Source organism: Indicator indicator, chromosome 9 (assembly GCF_027791375.1).
Source record: "Indicator indicator isolate 239-I01 chromosome 9, UM_Iind_1.1, whole genome shotgun sequence".
Lineage (NCBI taxonomy): Eukaryota > Metazoa > Chordata > Aves > Piciformes > Indicatoridae > Indicator > Indicator indicator.
In genome coordinates this window covers 34,421,510-34,448,010 of record NC_072018.1, presented here as the reverse complement: position 1 = coordinate 34,448,010, position 26,501 = coordinate 34,421,510, and the positions used below count along the sequence as shown (strand labels likewise).

Genomic DNA, 26,501 nt, shown 5'->3' with positions numbered 1-26,501 from the left:
GCATCTTTGCCTGGGGTGTCTTGACCATCACTAGTATGAACAAAGACTCCAAATACTTTGGAAAATTCTGGATATATGCTTTTAAATGCATTACATTTAGTTGCAAATCAGTCATGTGATTTATTTGGTGTACTTCCGGAAACAGGAGAACAGATGTGAGGAGTGATGGGGGAATGAGAGACCCCAGGCACTGAACACAACTGATTTTTCTAGCATTTCAGCAGCCTGAATTTGATTTCTCTTTACTTCATGGTAATGTGTTTCTGTTTTCCGCTTCCTTGGGCCTTGTCTTAAAACTCATAGAATTGATTCAGTTGGCCTTTAAGGTCATCAAGTCCTTAGCACCACATCTGTCCCTTAGCACCACGTCTCTGAACCTTTTAAACCTATGTAGGGAAGGTTATTCAACCATCTCATTCTGTTCTTCATAGAAAGTCTCCTGCTTTTGAGCAGGAGATATTTCCAGGCACAACTTCCTTCCTCATCGTCAACAGATTAGTCATGTTCCTTACCAGGAGACCTTGAAGAAGGTGATTTAATATGTTTTTGTGGCTATGTGCTACATAACTAAGCTACAATCTTCAGCTTAGATCACAAAACATTTTGGCAACAGAGTAAATCCATATTTCGTGTCTATTTTATTTTAATCCAGTGAGTTCCTATTTGTGCTCCAGCCCAGCAAAGTCTTCTGCTGCAGCATTTCTCCCCTAGTAGAGCGAACCTCGAAGTATTGTTCAGCAAGGGCTGAGTTCAAATTGAAAGAACTTCCTAGCTTTAGTAAGAAAATCTTATTTGGTAGGGAGCAAGTAGGTTGTTAGCTGGGAAGATGAACTTCATGTTTAAAGAGCCCTCAGTTCCATTTTATGTCTCACGATCATAGCAAAAAAGAGAATTCCTCTGGTTTTCATGGGATTTGTGATGACTGGTGGCTCCCAAGTCTGCAGGTGCAAAATATGGTCATAAATACTGTACAAAAATACTGTTTGCACATGGTGGTGAACCAAGTGATCATTTCAAATCTATCACATGTCCGTTCCTTTTCTAATCTAAGACTATTTAGAAACACAGAAGACTCAGATGCTAAGCCAACATTTCCAGAGGTGCCATCTTTCAGACTGCAGTATAGCAGTCCCTAAGGTGAACACAGAGGGAGGACTGGGGAGTTCATGGGAGGACTGGGGCTGTTTAGTCTGGAGAAGAGAAGGCTGAGAGGAGATTTTATCAATGTCTGTCTGAAGGGTGGGTGTCAAGATGAAGGTGCCAGGCTCTTTTTAGTGGTGCCCAGTAATAGGACAAGGGACAATGGGTACAAGCTAGAACATAAGAATTTCCACCTCAATATGAGGAGACACTTCTGTAAAGTGAGGGTGATGGAGCCCTGGAGCAGGCTGCCCAGAGAGGTTGTGGAGTTTCCTCCTCTGGAGACTTTCAAGACCTATCTAGATGTGTTCCTGTGTTGCCTAACCTAGGTGATCCTGTAGTGTCAGGGCATTTGGAGTCAATGATCTCTGGAGGTCCCTTTCAACCCCTAACATTTTGTGACTCTTTAGCAGAGTGGATATTTTGGGAAAAGTGTCTCTTACTGGGGGCTTTAAAAAAATCTCTCTGTTTTCCAGCCCATGTATAAAAACAACAAAGCAGCCCTTAACTCAGCATAAAACCACCAGAGCCCTTTCTGCTCCCAGCTAAGACTTTTTTTTCTTGCTACTTTTGTATCTGGGGTTATCAGAGTAACAGCCAAGTATTGCTGCAGCAGCGCAGAATCTTGTGCCTACTGCCTTGCTTGAATATTTTCACTGCCTCCTTCCTCTCTTTTATCTTCTAATTGTCAACATAGACATTGCTGTGTACAAGAAGAGAAACTTTATGGTGAATAAGATATTTGATTTTCTTAATGAATTTATTTTAGAGACTTCTAATTCAGCATAACTTTTAGTAATGTAATTAATGATAAATTGCTCATTTTCTGTAAGGGAAACTTAAAGCTTTTGACAAGGTTGTAAAACTAATTCTTTTTGTTCTACAAAGCTTTGTGTATAATGTATCATGACATCTAGAATCCCAGACACTACATTTTTTGCTTCTGACATAATTATTGCTTTATTTTTTCCTGGAAGCTAAGCGAAGCCAGTCTATCAGCAACTGTGTTCATCTTTATGAGGCTTTGCCAGCCACTAAAAGTGTCCCTCTTCTGCTTCACACTGTGAGCTCTCTCTTACCTGGTATCTCTTACACTTCTTGCTCTCACAGACTGTCAGGTACTGTACTTTAAAGTCAACTTTTATATAAATGTTCTTTATATTTTTTAACTGCTGTCTGTCCATTCCCTTTCTGTCCAGTTGATTGTTCTCTAATAGTGTAGAACAAGATGTTTTGCACTGATGCTGTTTCCTGTGCCTCTGATCTGTTCAGAACGTGGTGTTAAGTAATATTAGTAGCTACTAAGAGATGAGCAAGTGTGGTGGGAGTGTGTCTTGTCCTGTTTCAGAGTTACAAAGGGTGGCAAAATGTGGCTACTCTTAAAGCCCTTTCTTGTTACTCTGTCCTTGGATTTATTGTCAAAACAAGGAGCCTTTACAGGGAGGAGGAGGAGAGCAGTGCCTCTTTGAGGAACTACTGTAGAAACTAGTTAAATGCTTGAATGTCTGAGCTGGTGCAAGCAAAATACGCAGTCAGGGGAACTTAGGTAAGGATTTTCCATGTATCCATCATTCTGAGGTTGTGCAAATATCTTGTGTTTTAATTAAATCAACAGAAGTTGAAGAATCTCAGCAGCTGGAAAATTCAACAGGAACAGAAACTGCAGGCCTGTTTGCAGACCAAGAGCAGCAGCTGACTCGAAGCAGCAGCACTTCAGATATCACAGATCAGTTTCCATCTGATTTTTTCCAAGGTAATTTTGATAAAGTGCAGTGATGCTGTACTTCTGAAGGAGTTCAGCCTCATGAATACTGCTTTTATCTACTTTTGTTTCCAGCTGTCATCTAAAATGTTTTTAATCTCATTTTCTTAGTAAATACATTCTTGGTGTCTTGCTAAAAGAACTGTTTTTAAGAAGTTACACAAAGCAGGACAGTACCTTTTATAAATCAGGTGACTAAAAATGAGAAGGAAGAGAAAGGAAAAGGGGAGAGGGACCTGGGAGTCTTGGTGGACAACAGGATGACCATGAGTCAGCAACATACCCTGGTGGCCATGAAAGCCAGGAGCATCCTGGGGTGGATTAGAAGGGCTGTGGTTAGTAGGTCAAGAGGGGTTCTCCTCCACATCTGCTCTGCCCTGGTGAGGCCACATCTGGAACATGGTGTCCAGTTCTGGGCCCCTCAGTTCCAAAAGGACCTCAGGGAACTGCCTGAAAGAGTCCAGCACAGAGCGACAAAGATGTTGAAGGCAGAGGAACATCTGCCCTCTGAGGACAGGCTGAAGGAGCTGGGGCTCCGCAGCTTGGAGCAGAGGAGCCTGAGGGGTGACCTCATTCCTCTTGATAAAGATGTGCAGGGCAGTGTCAGGAGGATGGAGCCAGGCTCTGCTCAGGGATGTCCAATGACAGGACAAGGAGCAATGGGGGCAAGCTGGAGCAGAGGAGGTTCCATGTGAATATATAGAAAACCTCTACACTGTGAGGGTGACAGAGCCCTGGAGCAGGCTGCCCAGAGAGGTTGTGGAGTCTCCTTCTGTGGAAACATTCAAACCCACCTGGGTGCATTCCTGTGTGACCTACTCTAGGTGATCCTACTTTAGCAGGGAGGTTGGACTAGATGATTTTTGGAGGTCCTTTCAATCCGCTAACATTCTGTGGTTCTGTGAAACATTCCCAGAGATGTATTTTGTACATAATTCTTAAACTTTCTATTTTCTGGCTGGCTTTTAAATGTTGTGTATTCCAAGTAACAATTATGCTTGTGAAAGATTTTCCAAGCCATCTGGTTTTAATGTTGTATTACTTCACTTAGCTGTAAACATAGGAAGGAAAGGTATAAATGAAACTTAAATAATGATACTGTTTGCTATCTATTCTGATCCCACAAATGTCTGTTTCTTCTTCCTTGTATTTCTAGGTAAAAAGGCTGGAAGTTCTTATAATTTAACTTCAGACTCCAAATCAGCTCAGGAAAATAAGGGATATACAACGAAGGAACATGAAGCTGAGCAAGTAAGGCAAACCAGAAAGTGATCATTGCTGCCTCTCTAACAATGTCTTATTTCCAGTCTGATGCCTTCTAATATTTACAAACTCCAGCAACTGAAAGTGTGAAGAGTCCTTAATCACATCTTGAGTATGGAATCTAGGATTAAGTTGTAATTGATCATTCTGCCTTTTCATGTGTTCATTGTAATTGCGGGTTTTCTGGTCTCGCATGAAACTTTTGCGCTTTTTTAACATGAAATATAAACAAGAAATTGTTTATAGGGCTTCATCCAAAGCAGCATGGCCAGCAGGTCCAAAGGGGTGATTTTGCCACTCAGCTCGGCACTGGTGAGACTTCACCTGGAGTGCTGCAACCAGTTCTGTAGCTCCCAATACAACAGCCATGGATCTGCTGGAACAGGTCCGGAGAAGGGCAACAAAGACGATCAGAGGGCTGGAGCACCTCTGCTATGAAGACAAGCTGCTCAGCCTGGGGAAGAGAGGGTTCCAGGGAGATGGAAGAACTACATTTCAGTATCTGAAGTACAGAAAGGCTGGGAAAGGACTGTTTAGAAGGGCTTGGAGTGATAGGATAAGCGGCAATGGTTTGAAAGTGGAGCAGGGGAGATTTAGGTTGGACATGAAAAGGAAGCTCTTTAAAATGAGAGTGGTGAAATACCAGAATAGGTCGCCCAGGGATGTGGTTGAGGCCCTGTCTCTGGAGAACTTCAGAATCAGAGTTGATGTGTCTGTGGGCAGCCCAATGTAGTTGGAGGTGTCCCTGCTGCCTGCAGAGGAAAATATGACCTTTGAGGATCTCTTCCAACCCAATGCAATCTGTGAATGTGGATTAATAACTTTGTAAACAGCAATAACTCATGGCTATTACAGAGCTACAGCACACTGGAATAAACGTTTGATGGTTTAAAGTACCAGGGAAAATGCTTTCCTTCAGCACAATTTCTGTCTCCAGCTATGGATGACAGATGTTTCTGTAGCTAAAATTAGGACAGGCAAGCTTCATAAATTTTTAATGCAACTTTTGACTAAATAGAAATGATAAATAACAGAGGCTGATCATCTTTGTGTATAATGCAATATGGCATGGAAGATTTAAAGCTGAATCTCATCTTTGGCCCATGGCTTTCCCATATTTTTAGACTTAAAAATGCCATTAAAGCTCAGCTCTAGGAAGGAGAGACCAGTCACTTTCTGCAGAGTACTTTCATTAGTTGTCTTAGGAATAATAAAGTGTCTCAAAAAGGCAGGAAAACCCAGGGTGCTTTGCATGGTGGAGGGGAGGGGAGAGAGGGCAAACTCAGTAGTTGGGTGAATTAAAAATTAACCTGGTTCCCTATTCTATTTTAATGGCATGTTATAAATTATGCACAATCACATACTGCTGGGCTGCTCCCAGTATTTCAATTCCACCTTTTTTACAAGTGTAAGCTGGGATCTGCCTATATTTGTGCTTCAAAACTTGCTAATGTACCATGTGAAGCAGTCTGGCTTCAGATCACAACCTACTGAAGTGTGGTCATCGCTGAGAGCAGGATTCACCAGAGACTGCTCTGCAGTCTGTCAGGCAGCATGAGCAAACCTATTCCTTGGGCATGACTGTCAGTTCTCTGCAGTTAAAAAAAACCAAACCCATCTTAGATGGCTACTGATTTCTTCCTGAAAATACTTCAAAAAATATTCATAGCTTAATAGAATGATTTAGGTTGGACGGCACCTTAAAGATTATCCAATTCCAACCCCGCTGCCATGGGCAGAGACACCTTCCACGAGACCAGGTTGCTCAAGGCCTCATCCAGCCTGGCCTTGAACATTTGTGGAAAAACATGAGTCAAAAGTTCTGCTTGTTGGGGGATAAAGACTGAAACTGAAAACATCATAGAATCATTTTGGTTGGAAAAGTCCTGTAAGATCATTGAGACCAACTGTTAATCCAGCACTGCCAGGTCACCGCTAAACCATGTCCCTCAGCACCAGGTCTACATGGCTTTTAAACTCTTCCAGGGATGGAGACTCAACCACTGCCCTGGGCAGCCTGTTCCAGGGCTTGACAACCCTTTCAGTGAAGAAGTTTCTTCCCATGTTCAGTTAAAACCTCCCTGAAATTTGAGGCTGTTTCCTCTCATCCTATTGCTTGTTCTTTGGGAGAAGAGACCGACCCCATCTGCCTCCAGCCTCCTTTCAGTGTGTTGTAGAGAATGAGATCTCCCCTCAGCCTCTTTTTCTCTGGGCTAAACAACCACAGTTCCCTCAGTTGCTCCTTACAAGACTTGTGCTCTAAAGCCTTCACCAGCTTCACTGCCCTTCTCTGGACACACTCCAGCAACTCAGTGACGTTCTTGGAGTTAGGGGCCCGAAACTGAACCCAGTATTTGAGGTGTGGCCTCACCAGTGCCGAGTATGGGGGGAAATCCCATGCCTAAAGTAACTTTGGAAAACTCTGAGCTTTGTTAATTGGACTTAGAGATATTTGGGTATTATAGATATTAAATAGGGCATTTAAAGATATTTGGGTAGTCTAAATTTGCATGAAATCCTTGTTGTCATTAATTTCTAATGACTGTGTATCTCAAATCAGCTAAAATGTGATGTAGTTCTCAAAGCTGTAATAAGCTGAGATGATTTTTGTTTGTTTGTTTGTTTTTTTTACTTTGAAGGCACTGGAAGGAAGAAGCAGCAGTACAGCTGAATTAGATTTGAAAGCAGACTTGCAGCAATCGTATGGAAATTACACAGAGAGAGAAAAAAGTGAGTTCCGAGAAACAGTCTTTTGCTTAAGTGTAGCAATTGAAATCAATGTCCTAATTTTGTCTTGTTACAGATGTGTTAGGTGCTTTCCTCATCCTGATTTGCTAATGCAGTCTTTGGAAGCAGGCTTTGTGACCTCTCTTAATTCCCTTCTTGTTCCAGGTGCAAGTGTTAGCAGCGACACATGGGTTGGCTATAACAATGAGGTGGAGATCGCGCTCATGCCCTGGCAAGCTTCTGAAGAGGACCATGAAGTTAATGCCTCAGAAGATGTTTGTGTGGATGCTGATGCACCTCGCTGGCTTCAGCTTAGTCCTTCAGATACTGCAAATTTAACAGGTACTGTGGTCCAGAAAATGTTTACATTTTAATCTCACAGAGGAATCGTAGCATTCTTTTGGTTGGAAAAGGCTTCCAAGATCATCAAATCCAACCATGAACCTAACACCAGCATGCCCATTAAACCATGTCCCAAAGTGCCATGGCCACATGTTTCCTGAGCATCTCTAGGGACAGTGACTCTACCGCCTTCCTGGGCAGCCTGTTCCAATGCCTGACCACTCTTTCAGTAAAGAGATTGTTCCTAGTATCCAACCTGAATGTCCCCTGGCACAATTTCAGGCCATTTCCTCTCATCCTATCACCTGGTACAGATTGTGCAGGAGTTTATACAGGTCAGTTTGCTTATAAAAAAGTATATTTTGTTGGGAATATATCACCAAGTTCTGTCCATAGTGTTCATTCAAAAATAAGCTTTGAATGCCCAGAGTCTGAAGAATTTGGAGAATCGGATTGCAGCTGACAAAGCTGCCAGTAAATTGTGGTCCAGAAAATGATCACACAGTTGGAAATAATGGGCTTGCTTACTCTGTTAAATTACTGCTAATCAGCAGAGTTGTGATAGCTGATCAGTTCTGCTCAGCTCTGCCTGGTCTGCTAGAAGATCATGTAACAGCTCTTATCATTAAATTTGCACTTCAATATGGAATTTCTTTTGCAGTTTAAGCATATTCATTTCATTATCCCCTCAATCTTCACAACCCCTGCTCTCCTTCTCTCCTTGTATTCTGCTATCTCAGGAACTACTACTGTATAAGAGACAATGCCTGAGCAGGACCTTCCTTTTAGTTCCTTTGTTCAGCTCCATTTTATATTGCATGAGGTTAGCAAAGAAAGAACTCTTAGAAGTAGAAATATTATCTGTAAAAGCCAGCTCTTAATTGAATAAATCTCTAAGTACATGAATGTTCTATTTAACTGCATTTGCCTCCATGCCAAAAAAAGAGACAAACCTTGAGTGGGACAGTCTGTCTGATGCAAAACTGGTCTTAAGCTGTCATCCTGATGTGGAATCATAGAATTGTCAGAGTTGGAAGGGACCTCAAAGATCATCAAGTTCCAATCCCCCTGCTATGGGCAGGGACACCTCACACTAGATCAGGTTGCTCAGAGCCACATCCAGCCTGGCCTTAAAAATTTCCAGGGGTGAGGCTTCTACCACCTCCCTGGGCAACCTGTTCCCAGGGAGGTGAAATACTGGAATAGGTTGCCTAGGGGTGTGGTGGAGGCCATGTCCCTGGAGACATTCAAGATCAGTCTTGATGTGTCCCTGGGCAGCCTGGTGCAGTTGGAGGTGTCTCTGCTGACTGTGGTGGTGCTGGACAAGATGAGCTTTGAGGACAACCTTCCAACCCAAAGCTATCTGTGAGTAAAGCTCCTCTTTGATTGAGCAAATCCATCCTAATGCTGCATTTCTAATCCATGAAATGGAACTTTTAAAATTTACAGACAGCAGTGAATTCCTTGCTGATGACTGCAGTATAATTGCTGGTGGAAGCCTCGTCGGTTGGCATCCTGATTCTGCTGCTGTGTTATGGAGGAGAGTCCTGGGAATTCTTGGGGATGTGAACAATATTCAGTCACCTAAAATCCATGCAAAAGTTTTTGGCTACCTTTACGAGTTGTGGTATAAACTTGCCAAGGTATTGTACGGGATGCTTAATCTAATGAGAATGATGGTTCTTGTGAAAAGTGCTTTGAGATTTGGTTTAGTATTAGCGTTTGGAACAGAAGCATCAGATTTGGAGGATTCTGTCATAAAGAAACCTAGTCTTGTATGATTTCCAGTAGATATCCCCAATGAAGAAGGTTCCTGAGCAATGAGTACAGAATTTAAATTAATTGAAATGGGGTGAGAAAAGAAAATACAGATATAGAAATAGCATGCTGCAAATGCTGGTATCTGGTTAAAAGCCCATGGTGTGCCCTTAAAGGGCACTATATGCTTAGACAATGGGAAACACTAAAGAACAAGCTTTCCTGGGAATTTTGGCTTAAGTAGGATCTCTGAATAGTGCAGAGTGTAGTGTCTTCAAGTAAATAAAATGAGAAAGAATAATATGAAATGCAGAGCATTAATAAAATGAGCTGTTAGTTCTATTAACTCTCTTCTCCTTGAACCATTAGATACGGGACAACCTTGCTATAAGTGTGGACAATCAGTCTACTCCCTCTCCTCCTGTCCTAATTCCTCCTCTCAGGATATTTGCCTCATGGTTGTTCAAGGTGAGTTAGTTCTAAAACTTTCACACACTGGTGTTTTTGTCTTTATTGGACTGAATTTGTCTGTGTTTAGTTGTGTTGCTTTTCATGCTTACAGTCGCAGCTTGCTAACAAGACAAATATCCTCCAAAAGCAATTTCGGCTTGAATCTATTTTAATAAATACATGAAACAGATTTGCTTTATGGAAAATGGGCTGGTTTATGTTAGCTGGCTGCTAGAAAACAAGTAATAATACAAGGTTTTTCTCTTTTCAGGCAACCACCCTGCCAAATGAATACAAGGAGGGCAAGCTCCAGGCTTACAGGCTGATCTGTGCTATGATGACTCGGCGTCAAGATGTTCTGCCCAATTCTGATTTCCTGGTTCATTTTTATTTTGTGATGCACCTTGGCTTAACAAGTGAAGACCAGGTACAAGCTTCACTTGATTAAAAAGCCTAAGTTATTGCTGTGTGCTGATGGAAATGTCTGTGTTTCCCTCTTTGAAGATCTGAAGCAGAAAGGAAGCAATGCTTTGCCACAATTGATGTATGAAATTATCCTGTGTTCACCCAGTCTGTGCCTCTCTTTAGGTTGCATAGTCCTAGCTAACACAGGCCCCCAGCACAGGACAGACACAGACCTGCTGGAGCAGGTCCAGAGGAGGGCAACAAAGATATCAGAGGGCTGGAGCACCTTTCCTACAAAGACAGATTGAAAGAATTGGGGCTGTTCAGCCTGGAGAAGAGAAGGCTGCAGGGAGTCCTACAGGAAGGCTGTGGAAGGATTGCTTTGAAGGGCTTGTAGTGATAGGATGAGAGGGGCAATGGTTTGAAACTGGAGCAGGGGAGATTTAGGTTGGACATTAAGAGGAAGCTCCTTACAATGAGAGTGGTGAAATACTGGAACAGGTTACTCAGGAACGTGGTTGAGGTCCCATCCCTGGAGACATTCAAAATCAGCCTTGATGTATCCCTGGACAGCCTGATGTAGTTGGAGGCTTTCCTGCTGACTGCATGAGGGTTGGGCAAGATGACCTTTGAGGGTCCTTTCCAACCTAGTGCAGTCTGTGAACCTGTGTCCTTTCTCATTGCTTTCCCAGTTACAAATTTTTCAACAGCTGTGAATTATTTGCAAGTTACTGTCACAATTGCATTGCAGATGCTTGCTGATGTTTCATTCCTGAGGAATAATCTCTGGGTTTCTGTCCACCTTCATTGCACAGTTAGTAGCTGGGTCAAGCTGCCCACATTAATAATGTTCAAGTACTCCATTAAGTTTCCAGCAGCACTGTGCTTGACCAGGATGTTTAATCTTTAGTTCTTTTGAAGTGTGAGCTTCATTCTTCAGGGGATGTCTAAAATTGTCATCCCAGCTCTTTTTGACTAGTGCAAAGGGGACTGAAGGGGAGGACTGAGACAGAAGGTTATCTTATCACTGTAACAAAGGCGTTTCTAGGTCCCTGAGCCCTGGGTTGGCCTAATAAAGTATTCAGTGGGTGATGAAGAAAAGACTTAATCTGTTGAGATGTAAGAAGATTATAGGGCCAGCTAAATACTCATAAAGACTATAGGAAATACTCTTTAGGAAAAAAAAAAAGGAAAATATATAAAGAACTTTGTGTTTTTATAGCTGTAGCAGTGAGGTTTCTTCCCCAAAATAAAGTCTGAGTGCAGTGGCCAGAGCTGTGCTGGGGATGCCAGCAGAGGGCAGATGAGAGAGAGAGAAATAATGCATGGGTACCAGGCTCTGGCCCTCTGAAGCTCACTTCTGAAAAGTTAGAGAATTAAAAAAAAGTTAGGAAAGATCTTCCTTTAGATAGATAAGGAGGGGGGGAGAGCAGAAAGGGAAAGGATTTTCTTCTGGAATAATTGAGTCCCACCTGCTGTTGGACATCAGAAGAAATTCACAAAAGCACCTGGTATTTAATAAGGCACAAATGAAAACGTGACAAGTCAGAATCACTGAATGCCAGGTTGGAAGGGACCTGAAGAATCATCTGGTCCAAACTTTCTAGGTGATAGTGTCAAGCTGAGTCTTGAAACTGACTAGTGTAGGGGAATCTACTGCTTCCCTTGGGAGATGATTCCAATCTCTAACTGTTCTCATGGTGAAACATTTTCTTCTGGATTCCCATGGGAATCATCCCAGCAGCAACTTGTCCCCATCACCCCTTGTCTTTTTCCTGTGATTCCTTGTGAAAAGGCAGTCTCCATCCTCCTGGTAGCTACCCTCTGTGTCTTGATCCATGGTAATAAGGTCTTCCTTAAGCCTTTTCTTCTCAAGACTGAACAAATCCAGTGTTCTCACCTTTCCTCATCTGGCAAGTAAAGATGATGAAGACTGTACAGTGAAGGTAGATCCCACATGTCACACCATTCCAGGGTTTACCATTATTTTGCACTCTTGCTGCTGCTCTTTTGTTCCTCCTTGCCTCACTCATTTCTCTTTTTTTCCTCTTGGTGGCACACTTGACCACGAGTTCTCTCTGATGTTACTGGAGCTTAGCTTCTCATGTAACGTGTTGATAAGCAGCATTATCCTTATACCAGTACAATTAGCTTCAAGGTGCTGGATGGGTGTAAAGTTTGTATGCTGAGGGTGGTGACTGCAGATGCAAAATCCCTCTTTGACCTGAATGGTTTTTACTTAGGATCAGAGTTATTTTTTTTCTTTGCTTCTGCACTGGTGAGACCACACCTGGAATACTGTGTCCAGTTTTGGGCTCCCCAGTTCAAGAGAGGCAGGGATCTGCTGGAGAGAGTCCAACAGAGAGCTATGAGGATGATAGAGAGACTTGAACATCTCTCTTATGAAGAAAGACTGAGACACCTGAGGCTGTTCGGTCTTGAGAAGAGAAGGCTGAGGGGATTCTTATTAACATCTATAAATATGAGGGGTGGGTGTCAAGATGAAGGTGCCAGGCTCTTCAGTCGTGCCCAATGATAGGACAAGGAACAGTGGGTACAAGCTGGAACCCAGGAGGTTCCACCTCAACGTGAGAAGAAACTTCTGCATTGTGACAAAGCACTGGACCAGGCTGCCCAGAGTGGTTAGTCTCCTTCTCTGTAGACTTTCAAAACCTGCTTGGATGCACTCCTGTGTGATCTGCCCTTGATGATCCTGCTTTGGCAGGGGTGTTGTACTGGTCCCTTCCAACCTCTACCATTCTGTGATGATTTTTGAAATAAATTTCTTTCCTCTCTTCTCTTAAGGATGTATCTAACATTGCTGTATTGTGTAGACTTTGGTGTTGCCAGACAACCAAAATACCCCATTTTGCAGTAAGTTCACACGTGAATACAATGTTAATCCCAGCAGGTACAGCCTGGGCAGCCCTGTCTCAGGGGTCTGTAAAAGAGCAGTGTGAGGGTGTATTTCATGGAACACTCTCCCATGGCACTCAGGGTTCAAGATGTAGCAATTAGCTGAGCAGATGAGAAGGAGATAGTGAGGTAATGAGCTGCATCTAATTTGTCCGTGTGTGTCTAAGTGTCTCACAACAAACATCTCCACATGAAGGAGTGAACAATTCTCTGCAATAATTGCATCACCTTTTCAGGTGGGAGCAGTCTTTGTGTTAAAGGTGGTGCAGAGCAAGTCTCAGTCTGGAGCTGTTAATGACTTCCAGCTTGTGAAGGGGCCTGAGGTCAAGGGGCTTGCAGGCAATGGCCTGCAGGATGATAGTTCTGCTCCTGTACTGCTCAAGGCAGCAAGGTATTTTTCTGATACTGTAGAGGGCCCTAAAACCTGATCAAAAAAGTATGACCAGCAGGATGAGGGAGGTGATTCTCCCCCTCTACTCTCATGAGACCCCTCCTGAAGCACTGCATCCAGTTATGGTGCCCCCAACATAAGAGGGACATGGAACTGCTGAAGTGAGTCCAGAGAAGGCTATGAAGATGATCAGAGGGCTGGAGAACCTCCCCTGTGGGGGCAGGCTAAGAGAGTTGGGGGCCTGGAGAAGGGAAAGCTCCAGGGACACCTTATAGCAGCCTTCCAGTATCTGAAAGGGAGCCTACAAGAAAGCTGGGAAGGGACTTCTTACAAGGGATTGTTGTTATAGGATGAGAGAGAATGGATTGTGGCTGTAGGAGGGAAGATTCAGAGTAGTTATTAGGAAGAAATTCTTTACAGTGAGTGTGGTGGCACACTGGAACAGGTTACCCAGGGAGGTTGGTGCTGGTGTCTTCTTACATGTGATTAGTGATAGAACAAGAAGGAATGGCCTTAAGCTCTAGCAGGGTAGATTTAGGCTAGACATTAGGAAAAATGTTAGGTCTATGGTTTAGTGGTGAACTTGGTAGAGTAGGGTTAATGATTTGATCTCATGATCTGAAGGGTCTTCTCTAAGCTGAATGATTCTTTGATTAAGGAACAGAACAAACAGTATAGATTTCAGAATCCTTTGTGGAAAGGACGACTAATAAACAAGGAAAGGAACTGTGATGCTGCCTTTTTCTTTCATTTTTGTGAGGGCAAAACTTGAAATACAGAAAGAAAAAACCCTGCAAATCCAAATGAGTTGACAGATGTCCTTGGTGATTAAATTTCAGCACATGCAGCCTGGCCTGCCCACAGAATGCAGCCCAGCTGTAGGCAGAGAAGTTAACAGCTATGCCTTAAGCTTGATTCCTTTTCATTGTAAAAGGGTCCTGCACCTGGGTCAGAGCAATCCTCATTATCAATACAGGCTGGGAAATGAAAGCAGCCCTGCAGAAAGGGACTTGGAGGTACTGGTTGATGGGCATGGGGACATAAGCCAGCAACAGGCACTTGCACCCCAGAATGCCAAAGGCATCCTGGGCTCTACATCAAAAGAAGTGTGGGCAGGGATCAAAAGAGGTGATTCTGTCACTCTGCTCTGGTGGGACCTCACCTGGAGTACTGTGTCTAGCTATGAGGCCCCCAGGGCAGGAAGGACATGGACCTGATGGAGTGGGTCCAGAGGAGGGCTAAGATGATGATCAGGGGGGCTTGGAGCACCTCTCTTCTGTGGACAGGCTGAGGGAGCTGGAGTTGTTCAGCCTGGAGAAGAGAAGGCTCTGGGGAGACCTAATAGCATCCTTCCAATACCTGAAGGGGGCCTCCAAGAAGGCTGGAGAGGGACTGTTTCCAAAGGCCTGCAGCGATAGGATGAGGGGCAATGGCTTGAAGTTAGGGAAGAAGAGATTTAGACTGGATGTTAGCAACAAATTCTTTACTGTGAGGGTGGTGGAACACCAGAACAGGTTGCCCAAAGTTAGGCTGGACAAGGCTCTGAGCAGCCTGATGTATTTGGAGGTGTCCCTGCTCACTGCAGGGGGGTTGGACAAGATGACCTTTGAAGGTCCCTTCCAACCCCAACCAGTCTATGATTTTTTTTTTTATCAGTAAAGATGGTAATACCCTAATGTACATTATGCTTGTCTATAAGCCTCTTCATTTATTTGAAATACACTGTTGCTAATTATGGGAAGGAAGCTACACCAGTTGTAGGGAAGCTTCAGTGGAAACTCTGGCATAGCTCTTTGCTTGAGAGATGGCTAATTTATCATGTGAAGCATTTTCCAGTAGAGTTGCTACCACAGAAGCCATATTAATTACCTATTTGGATTAGCATTGATCTGAAGTTCAAAAAACAAAAAAGCACTTGTGAGCTTTTATATCCTTCTGCTCAGTACTTGTTCAGCAGTGAGGAGTGGTGTACAGCTTCCAGACTGCTCAGCCATTAGTGCTCTTCACTGGGACATGTAGAGAATTCTCCTCTAAAGGTATAATAAATGAGCAGCTTTGCTTTTCTGTGCAGTGGGATAAGTACTTCTTGCCTGGATTTCTGCCTGATAATATTGCACATGAGGACCCTTAGTTGTACAGCATTTCAGAAACAATAATGCATTTGGGATTCCTTTCCAGACTGCCATTTAAAAGAAAATAATTACCACAGTGTCTGTTAAAGTTTACATTCCCATATTTGAGTTTCTTGTGACTTTATTCCAATGGCTACCATGATTTTCTCCCTCTCTTCATCTCCCCCATATCTCACTTTCTGTATATCATTTGCTTGCTTGTTTCCATTATGTGCTCTAAAAGTACTTTGAAAAGGTGTTAACAGGCAGCAGGTTTCCAGTAGAGACAATACAAACAAGGTGTCACAGGAAATCCGTCATACCCTTCTGCTCACCCATTGTAAGGTCACTTGGAAGTGCTGGAGGAAAAAGCTGCTAGGATTGACTGGAATAAAGGCAGAACCAGGCCATGCTGGTTGGAGGAGCTGTGAATTCTGGCATAATTTTGGTAGTTCTGTTTTTACAGTTTTTTTTTTTAATACCTTTGCTCTTTCTAAATTGCTTCTGTACCACCCAAATACCTGTTTCATAGCTTGTCTCTTCTGCATTCTCAGTAGTATCTTGCTCGAGTGCTCACTGCTTGTAAGCTCTTTTGTGAGGATCTCCTGAACTCTGTCCAGCATAGAAATAGAGTTTCGGAAACAGAGGCAGCAACTCCCTCCTTCCAGTTTGCTCACACCTCTTCTTCCACCTCTCCAGTCACTGTTGTAGCTTTGGGATCTCCTGTAGCAAATTCCTTTGTTAACATGCCCCTGCATTGCTGTTCCATCAGCTCTCTGCTTGACTTCCCCCTTCCTTCTGCTTATTTCAGCTGGGCTGCATCTTCAGCATCCTTCCCTTTCCCTCTGTGAGCAATTTTACTTCTCTGCTTGAGTATGGTTTACTTCAACTTCTTGCTTAGAATCATAGAATAGTTTTGGTTGGAAAAGACCTCTAAGATCATCAAGTCCAGCCGTTAGCTATCAATTAATTAGCTATTAGCATTGTTTTTTTTTAAGCAAGGTTGCATGCTAAATTCTGAGGGACTGTTTTAAGCAAGTGAAGGTTTGATCGATTTGCCTTTTTTTTTTGTTTGTTTTTTGATAGGTGCTCTAATAAAAATGTGCAAAGCAATGCCATATCCTGTGCTGCTAATTGCCAGCTGAGGTGGAGGAGCTGCCTTCCTGCTGCTCCACTGCAGGGACCTCCTTAACCTGTCCTATCAGTGTTCACCTTCCCTTCCCTAAACCGACCTTCTCTCTGAGCACTAACCTCATGCTCTACAGATGCTTCATAGAATCATAGATGTTGGAAGGGGCTCCAAAGCAGGATCACCTAGGGCAGGTCACACTGGAACACATTCAGGTGGTTTCTGAAAGCCTCCAGAGCAGGAGGCTCCACAACCTCTCTGGGCAGCCTGCTCCAATGCCTTGCCACTCTCTCAGTAAAGAAGCTTTTCCTAATGTCCAATCTAAACCTTCCCTGGCACAGCTTGCCAGGATTGCTGCATTGCAATAGATTTTTTTTTTGACAAGCTAATCCTGGGCTTTCTGAGGGTATCAGAACACTTAATAAATTTTTAACTGGCACTTAATTTTCAGCAAGTTAACTCTTACTTACAGTGTAACCAGAGCTAGGAGAAGTTGGCGTGAGTAAATGGAATTGTTCCTTTACAATACAGAATGAGGGAATTACCATTTAAATTTGGTGTAAATTAATAATCTTCCCCGTGCTGTAAATTTCAGCCCCTGATGAGGTGTCTGTTGGGGAAGAACAGAGTGAACTTTAAGTGAAAAATCCATGTTGTTCCTGCAGAGGGACAATTGGAAACGTGATGAAGGCAGATGGCAGGCTATTTGGTTACACCTGTAATCTGCACAAGCTTGAACCAAAATTGGGTGAAGAATATTTTTGTAATTGACCTTTCAGTGAACTTGCATAATTATTTTTATTTTTTTTCCCCACTTGCTCAGTGGATGTTTACCAACTTATTATTTGGATTACTAGATGATCCTCCATTGAAATATCATGCCATTTATAGGGTTAATGCATTTGAGAAGGGACATGCATGTGATTGCCCCCTTCTTTCCCCTCCTCCCCATTTTTAACACTACAGAGCATCATTTTGAATTGAAATAGTCCATAATGGTCCTTTTTTCACTTTTCTCTAACAACATGAAGGCTAAATTATAGCTGTGCAATTATGTAAACAATGGAAATGCTTCCAGAATGAATACTTCCTTTTAAATTTTCATTTTGTGTAATTGCTGAAAGGTTTGGAGCCATAATAAACCAAAATTATTTTACACATTTATCGTTCTAAAGGTCAATTATGAAAGAAGTAAAGAAACAACACTGCTCAGAACGAGTAAACCAATTTCTATTGCCATCACCATATGTTTTTCTTATTGCTTGTGTTTTTCCAGTTACTGTGTACATAGCATTCAATTAAAGTGATTCATTTACTAGGCTGTAAGCTGCTGGACAGAGTTTACATTTAGAGAACAGTGCTTTGAAGGGAAGGAAACAACTTGCCTGTGTTTGAATTACCTGATTTTTGCAGTATCACTGATAGGACAGATGTTCTCACTCCCTGCCTTTCTCATAAGCCTGGCTCTTCTGATAAGCTCCCAATGCTACTGAATTACTGCGTGAAATGGTGCTTTTATTGTGAGCTGGCTTCTCCAGGAGAGTGTGCTAAGTGGCAAAGGGGAGAAAACTCTCCCATTCTACCTGGAATTCCTTCCTGGGGGGTGGTTTCTTCCCTGTCCATGCTGTTTGGAGTAAGCTCTTGTAGAACAGCAGTGTTACAGTCAGGATGTTCCTCACCTTGTGTTCATTTAAATCAAGTCACTCAAGTTATCACAGATTTATAGGGAAGTGCCTGAGGTGAAACGTGGTGTCCTGGGGTGCATTAAGAAGAATGTGGCCAGCAGGTCAAGGGAGTCTGGAAAAGAGAAGACTGAGAGAAGATCTTATTAATGTTTCTAAATATCTGAAGGGTAGTTGTGAAGAAGATGGTGCTAGTCTCTCTTTTCAGTGGTCACAGAATAGTTGGGTGGGAAGGATCCTCTGAAGATCACCAAGTCCAACCCTCCCTGCCAGAGCAGGGCAGGTTACAGAGGAATGCATCCACATGGGTCTTGAAAGTCTCTGAGGAGACTCCACAACCTCTCTGGGCAGCCTGTTCCAGAGGTCTTTACAGTAAAGTTTTTCCTCATGTTGAGGTGGAACTTCCTGTGTTCCAGTTTGTATCCATTGCCTCTTGTCCTATGACTGGGCACCAGTGAAAAGAGACTGGTACCTTCTTTTTGACACCCACCCTTAATGAGTTTGCAAACATTCATCGGATCCCTTCTCAGCCTTCTCCAGGCTGAACAGCCCCAGGTCTCTCAGCCTTTCCTTATCAGACATGTTCCAGTCCCTTCATTATCCTCATAGCCCTGTGTTATACTCTCTCCATTGGTCCCTCTTGAACTGGGAAGCCCATAACTGGACACAGTACTCCAGATGAGGCCTCAGTAGGGCAGAGTAAAGGGGCAGAAGAACCTCCCTCGACCTGCATTTGTTCATGTAGTGTTAGTTCTTCTGTTCTGTAAACTCCCAGGTATTGCCATCTTAAAGCAGTGGGCCTGCAATTACTTTTTCTAATCCTCGTTTTCTGAGTGAGGATGCCCCTGGCTAGAAGCGGGAAGCTGATGTGGCTGGGTGACTGTTACAGCGGTATTTGGCAGATGGGCTGGATGGAGCAGGGACAGGAGCTAACACTGCTGTTTGCAGCAGGGCTTTGTGCTTCCAGCAGTTGGTTACCTTTCAGGCCAGGTTATCACAGGCTCTTTTATCCTGGCATGTGTCAACAGCAGCGTGTTCCCATCTGCTGCTCCTTAGCACGGTGCCCAATTATTCAGAGCCCAAACACATCGCGGTACCTGGCTCAGCTCGTCCCTACAGGTGTGCTCTGTGGTGAGGAGCCGGTGCACTAATCAGAGCTTTAATTATGAAGAGGTGGGCCTTTTGTTCTGCTCCCAGTGGGAGTTTACCACCCACTTTATGAGCCGCTGCATCCATCTGCTCCTTCTTTTTTTGAATGTTTGCACTGACTGATATTGACTTTAAAATGTATCAAAGGAAGTGATTAAAAGTCGTTTAAACATTAACTCGAGTGGCATTTTAGCTTATTCAGGAAAGTGAAAGCATTATCTGCTACTATGTTAAAAATGAATCGCATTATTTAAAATCTGGAAGACAGCTATTTCATAGGAGGTTGCTGCTTTAAGCACTTAGTGAAACACTCTCCAGGTGTTCAGTGGTGCTTTGAGAAAGTTCACAGATTGCATCAGGTTGGAAGGGCCCCTCAAAGCTCATCTTGTTCTACCCCCCTGCAGTCAGCAGAGACACCTCTGACTACAGGCTGCTCAGAGACATTGGAAGTCTCATCTTGAATGCTTTCAAGGATGGGGCCTCAACCACATCCCTGGGCAACCTCTTCCAGTATTTTACCTCTCTCATTTTAAAGAACTTCCTCCTGATGTCCAACCTAAATCTCCCCTGCTCCAGTTTGAAACCATTGCCCCTTGTCCTATCGTCCTATCACTCCAAGACCTTCTAAACAATCCTTCCCCAACCTTTCCTGTAGGTCCCTTTCAGATACTGAAATATAGCTTTAAGGTCTCCCCGGAGTCTTCTCTTCTCCAGGCAGAACAGCCCCAACTCTTTCAGCCTGTCTAGTGGTGTTAAAGCATAGCCTCATTCAGAGACAAGAGTTTGAATTCTGATTCTAGCAGTAGAGCAAATGACACATTCTGGGGCTAAATTTAAATTCAAGTCTTTTTCAGCACACCACAAAGCCAGATTGAAAATGGTTTTCCTTTGCAACTTTTCTTTGAATTTTTGAGACAAAAAATAATTTTCTGCTCAGTGTAGCAATAACTTTAATTTTTCAGCAAATACGATGCTGCAGGTAAGGATTATATAGATTTTGTGCTTAATTTTAAACTTGCTGAAACCTTGTAGGATGAAAATCTTAACTCAAATACAGGAACTCTGCTCTGATTTGGAGAGACTGTGAAGAATTGAAACGTGGAAGGATTAAAATTGAAATGCTTATCTTGGCTGTGTCCTGTGTCATGGGGTAATGATGAGAGCAAAGCTGTCTGGTAGTCTGCTCTCACCCATATAATACTGCCTGTGAAAACCAAAAAAGCCTCTATTCCTTCAGAAGTTCAGCAAAACCTCTCTCTTCTTTTCCCCCAAGGCTTATCTGTATTTGCTGTCTTAATTATTGGGAGGAAGAGTCAGAACAATCTGGTTAGCATAGATTCATCTGTTAGCCTGCTGTGTGCAATCACTTGTTGCATTTGACATCACTACATTTCTCAGTGCAGAAAAGCTGAAATATGCTCTCTGTGGTGGAGCTGCCTGACAGGAGTAAGCAAGCTGCTGTCAGTGTCTGCCTTCAGCTCCTTCAGGGCAAAGGCAGCCCTCATTGTGTCACCTCATGCTTTTATGGCTACAGAGCTCTGAGTAATGCGATTGTAGGAAGTACCTCATTTCAAATGGTGCAATGCTTCATCTTAAATTGATTAACAGTGTGAATGGTTGGAGTCCAAAGTCATCTTGAACAGGAGAACAGTTCTTCTATGCTTAGACATGAAGATAGGTGTTTGGTGCTTTTAATAGGAATCTGAGAGTACAAATACTACCAAAATACAAAAGACACCTTTTCTGTTAAATGCATCTGCAGGGGAAAGTACTGGTTCTGTCACAATCACTTTTACAGAGAGCTGTGGGGCTCTGAATTATTCATAGGTTTATAGAATGGTTTGGAAGGGACCTTAAAGATCATCCAGTTCCAACCCACCTGCCAGGGGCAGGGGCACCTTCCACTAGCCCAGGTGTTGCTCAAGGCCTCCTCCAACCTGGCTTGGAACACCTCTAGGAAGGAGGCATCCACAACCTCCCTGGGCAACCTATTCCAGTGTCTCGCCACCCTCACTGTAAAGACTTTCTGCCTAATCTCCAGTGTAAATCTGTCTTCCTCAAGCTTCAAGCCATTCCCTCTCATCCTATCACTACAAGACCTTGTAAAAAGTCCCTTCACAGCTTTCTTGTAGGCCCCCTTGAGGTACTGGAAAGCCACTATGAGGTCTCCCAAGAGCCTTCTCTTCTCCAGGCTGAATGGCCCCAGCTCTCTGAAGCCTGTCCCCACAGGGGAGGTACTCCAGCCCTCGCAACTATCACCTTGATTAGCGTGGAACTGGTGAATTGCAAAGTTAAACCTCCTCGAATTACAAAGTTAAATCTTCTCCAACTCTCCCTTTTATTTTTATGCCTTTTTTTTTTTCTCCTTTTGCTTGTGTCTTCTCAAACAGCTCAACTTCTCTTTCAGGATATCTTAAACACCGTGATAAAGCACTGCCCACCTTGGTTTTTCTTCCTGGGCTTACCTGGCTTCACGATGCTGATTGGAGACTTCATTACAGCAGCAGCCAGGGTGCTGAGCACAGACATGCTGGAGGTGAGCATGGCAATGCCCCAGGCCCTGTCCCCCGAGAGCTGCTTCAGATGGCTCCGCTCTGACAGGTGTTGGCTCATTAGTGCAATGTGAAACAGGGCTCTTGGGACAGGTAGCATGGCAGCTGATGTGTGAACTCGTGGGATAAGGTGACATAGGCGATTGCAGAAGTGTTTCATCAAAAGGCCAAAGCGTGAGGCATCATCTCGCCAGCATTGCAGCACGACTGTGAGCTGAGAGCAGGGCTTGGATTTCACAGGCCCCCTTAGCTTTTTCAGGGGGCAAACAGGGGAAGTGTGGCACTCTGGAACTGCAGAATTTCTTGCTAAATGCAAACAGTAACAGAAATGAGACTCTAAATGCTTACGTTAGTGAAGGATAAGTAAAATAGCAAATCAGTGACAGGATGCCAAAATGAGGGCAAAGGTCTGGTAATCCTGGGAGAAACAGGAAAGCCTTGCTGTGTGTGAAACCTCAATTCAGGGAAGCCTTTCTGTCCTTTCTGACCAAGTGCTTTTACTGCTGCTCTTGACATTTGTGCAGCTGAGTGGGTGGCCCAGCACGAGGCCACAGCCCTCTCCTCTTTCCACCAAAGTGAAATGCCAAGCCTTGCTGCTGCAATTCTATTCCCAAGACTTTACAGCCATTCATTTTCTGACATCTTTTAAAAAATCATCAGCCTGATCACTGATCCAAAGCTCCAAGTGCTAATAAGAAATGAATACTCAACTTCCCATGGAAGAAAACCCCAAACACCACCATCCATTTCTGCTGCTAGCATTAAACTTAGTATGCCCTTCATTTTTAACGTTGTGCAAGATTATATAGCAGTAGTTAATGCATTTTATAACTCATGCCATGGTGCTTTTGGTAGCTTTATTCAAGCAGGGACCTCTCTGTGCACTGTTGTCATGTACACACAGTCCTTTTGAGAGCATTGTGCTGTTCTCAGCTAGTAGTGGATTGGGGGTGAAACTTACTCAGCTATTCTTTGGGTTGATCTGTATTTATTATTGACAGCAAATTGCTGGTAGTTGGATTGCCTCATGTCAGAGGAGGTATTAAAAATGTGGAATATACGTAGGAGTGGGGCTGAGTCCCTGCTAGAGGAGAAGCTCAGCCTCAGAAAAAAGAGCAGAGCAACAAAGAGCATGGACAGGCAAGTGTGTGTTAGTCATTGCTTTAATGCAGCTTCTGCTGTAGCTGTGAAGAAAAAGCTTCTGGAGTCTGTTCCTCAGGATGCTTTTAACATGCATTTTGAATACAGCACACTTAGTGTTTACAGTGTTATGTGCCAGCCTCATATCTTCGTTAATTTCAGGACTTTATGAATACCTTTGTTTACTTTCCCCCCCTTAGGCCCCCCGTTCAGAAGCTCACACCATCCTTGGCTCTCTGGTTTGCTTTCCCAATATCTACCAAGAAATCCCCATCCTGCGGCCCATTTCGGAAGCCGGCGAGATCGTCGCAGGGACTGCGGACGTGAAGGTAAAGTCACAATTCATTAGTCCTGAGGTGTTTTGCTGTTCTGTCACTTCATTCTTGCTGAACACTTCTGTTTCAAAAATAAACCACTCCTTCTCCAAGCCCCCCAACTGCACACGTTACACGTACGTTTTATGTACTTGATAAGCAAAATTGCCAGAGCTTAGATACTGCACACTCCATCTTATGTTCAAGGAGAGTGAACTGACTGTGATCTAATGCAATGTTTTCCAGCTAGGTGCCTGTCAGGTCAATTATTTAAAGTGTCCTTTCATAATATCTGTCTTGTAAGACATGTGGGGTGTGCCTAAGGGGGAAGAGTTTTTGTCTTAATTGGTATTACAGGAAAACATTAGGAAAATTCCACTGTTAGAACCATCATCTTATGTGAATTAATTTCAGCAGGACACCTTGAGACCTGAATTGCTCTGTGAGATGGAAAGCTTAGTAGTTTCATGACCTTCATAACAATAATCTTGCAGGGGAAAATCAGATGCTCTTCCCCAAGACCCAACAAAGGTAACCTGGAGTATCACTTGCAAATGGTTGCCCTCACACAACCTTATGTTGCTTTTTGATAAACTCAAGGCACCATGGTGCCTGCACTGCACAAAATGAGGTGTGGCTAGGGAGGAATCTCCAAATTCTTTATGCAACCTGAGAAGGTACAACTAGGGAGAAAGCAAACCCCTTAGCAAGCGTGGCTCCCATCTTATTTTCTTCATCAAGCCACAGAGTGTCATTGAACAGTCTGCATTTTGAAAGTGTTTTTTCTGTACTGAGTAGTACATACAAGTTTTCATAACATGGTTTGCTTAGAACCTTGACACCATAGTTTGTGTTATGAAGTGATCACCACTCATCATTAATAAATACATATCAACTCTGAAAACAAATCAGTTTCCACCTTGCTGCCTGTCTATGATTTTTAGGTCAATTAGTCTTAACCACAAGGGCCTGTATATTTGAGTTGCAATCAATAAGTATTTTTCTTCGACAAACTAAAATTGACATGAGGTAAAAGTGCTTTCAGCATAGACTGAGAATTAAAGTTACTGCACTTGCAACTGTCAAAATTAATCAACTTTAAATAAGCCAGATGTATGAAAAAGATGCTTATTCTAATTTTTGTTATTATTATTTTAGTGTTACCTCATAAATATTTTATTGAAGAATGCTACAGAGGAGCCAAGTGAAGCTGCAAGGTAAAATACTGAGTAAGAGAAATGGTAAAATGGGAAAGTCTGGTGGCTTATTTCTGGTGCTTGGACAGCTGAGCTGTTACTGCAGCCTTAGGGTTTGGTCTCATTTAGATGGGTTCTTCACTTTAGCCCTATTAAGACTCACAGATAGAATCGTGTTGGAAGGAACCCTCAAAGGTCATCTGGTCCAGCCCCATTGCAATCAGCAGGAATACTTCCAACTAGATCAGGCTACCCAGGACCACATCCACTCTGATCTTGACTATCTCCAGGGACAAGGTCTCAACCACATCCCTGGGCAACCTGTTCCATTATTTCACCACTCTCATTGTGCAGAACTTCCTTCTGATGTCCAACCTAAATCTCCCCTGCTCCAGTTTCAAACCATTGCCCCTTGTCCTATCACTATAAGCCTTCTAAACAGTCCTTCCCCAGCTTTCCTGAAGAACCCTTTCAGACACTGAAATGTAGCTATAAGGCCTCCCCAGAGCCTTCTCTTCTCCAGGCTGAACAGCCCCAGCTCTTTCAGCCTGTCTTCATAGGAGAGGTTCTCCAGCCCTCTGATGATTTTTGTGGTCCTGCTCTGGACCTGCTCCAGCAGGTCCATGTCTGTCTTGTACTGGGGGTCCAATAGGTGGAAACAATACTCCAGGTGAGGTCTCACCAGCATAGAGTGGCAGAAACACCTCTCTTAGTCTCCTGGCTGCATTTCTTGCAATGCAGCCCAGGATGAGGTCCACTCTGCACCATACAGGTTTTGACCTGTTCCATGAGAGGAAAAATTGATGGCATCTTTGTGCATATCTTCCTTTTAATTTTTTTTCTTCTGTAAATGTTTCTCTAAAACTTCTGACAAAACCACTTTTTCTTTCCCAAAAGATGCATAGCCATTTGTGGCCTGGGAGTCTGGATCTGTGAAGAGCTAACACAGTGCACAAACCACCCTCAGGTGAAGGAAGCAATCAATGTCATAGGTGTGACACTGAAGGTATGACTCTGAGAGTCTCTCTGACCAATAAGCTTTGTGTAAAAAAAAAAAAAAAAAAACAACCAACAAAACAAAAACGCATTTTAAGTTTTTTTAAGCTGTGGCTGGTGCCAGGAAGCATGGCCTGCTGGCTTGTCATTTCATTGCTCAGAGCACTGACAGTTTGCCATTTGACACAACTCCTTGAGATTCTTACAACATCAGTGGTTTTTTATTGTTTGTGTAGATGCACAATAATTCAAAATGTAGAAAACTTGAATGCATTGTGTTGTATGTATCTGGATGTTGCATTTGACTTCTAACCACCTTTTCTCTTCCAGTTTTCTAATAAACTGGTAGCTCAGGTAGCCTGTGATGTTCTTCAGCTGCTGGTGTCTTACTGGCAAAAGCTTCAGAAGTATGAATCCTCCCTGTCCAGAAAAATTACTGAGGTACATCAACTTCTTTAAGATGTTTGTGTGGAAATCATATGCCCAGTTGTCTTAATCCTTGATTCATAGATTCATAGTATGGGTTGGAAGGGACCTTAAAGATCTTCTAGTTCCAACCCCCCTGCCATGGGCAGGGACACCTTCCATTAGGTCAGGTGTTGCTCAAGGCCTCATCCAACCTGGCTTTGAACACCTCCAGGGAGGGGGCATCCACAGCCTCCCTGGGCAACCTGTGCCAATGTCTCTGTAAATAATTTCTGTCTAATCTCCAGTGTAAATCTGTCCTCCTCAAGCTTCAATCCATTCCCTCTCATCCTCTTACTACAAGCCCTTGTAAAAAGTCCCTTCACGGCTTTCTTGTAGGCCCCCTTGAGGTACTGGAAGGCTGCCCTAAGGCCTCCCTTACTTGAGCTGCTGTAGCTGTCTTTGTTACCCTTTTCTTTCTTCTGCCTTTATTGTTGGGAGAGGTACTTGCTGTGGTCCTAGGAGCAGTGTACTTCTCTTTGTAATGATTTATTTCCAAAATGCTTAGTAGAACTTCTTGTTTCACTTGGACACTGATTTACAAGGGCAGTTAGATGCTCCTTAGGGAAGTCAACCTTTTATATACCCTGTTCACCTGAAGTTCATGAAGTTC

The 26,501-nt window shown here is 43.3% G+C and overlaps 1 protein-coding gene across 1 annotated transcript in view; it reads left to right on the top strand.

The window, feature by feature from the left end:
- Positions 1 to 26,501, top strand: part of RALGAPA2 (Ral GTPase activating protein catalytic subunit alpha 2) — a 126,212-nt gene that overhangs the window by 36,353 nt on the left and 63,358 nt on the right. The window contains exons 17-28 of the mRNA XM_054383527.1: positions 2,756 to 2,893; positions 4,059 to 4,153; positions 6,805 to 6,895; positions 7,058 to 7,234; positions 8,684 to 8,877; positions 9,362 to 9,460; positions 9,714 to 9,869; positions 21,633 to 21,761; positions 23,118 to 23,246; positions 24,390 to 24,448; positions 25,325 to 25,433; positions 25,754 to 25,864. Of these exons, the coding sequence (XP_054239502.1) occupies positions 2,756 to 2,893; positions 4,059 to 4,153; positions 6,805 to 6,895; positions 7,058 to 7,234; positions 8,684 to 8,877; positions 9,362 to 9,460; positions 9,714 to 9,869; positions 21,633 to 21,761; positions 23,118 to 23,246; positions 24,390 to 24,448; positions 25,325 to 25,433; positions 25,754 to 25,864 (1,487 nt within the window). The remainder of the gene's footprint in view (positions 1 to 2,755; positions 2,894 to 4,058; positions 4,154 to 6,804; positions 6,896 to 7,057; positions 7,235 to 8,683; positions 8,878 to 9,361; positions 9,461 to 9,713; positions 9,870 to 21,632; positions 21,762 to 23,117; positions 23,247 to 24,389; positions 24,449 to 25,324; positions 25,434 to 25,753; positions 25,865 to 26,501) is intronic.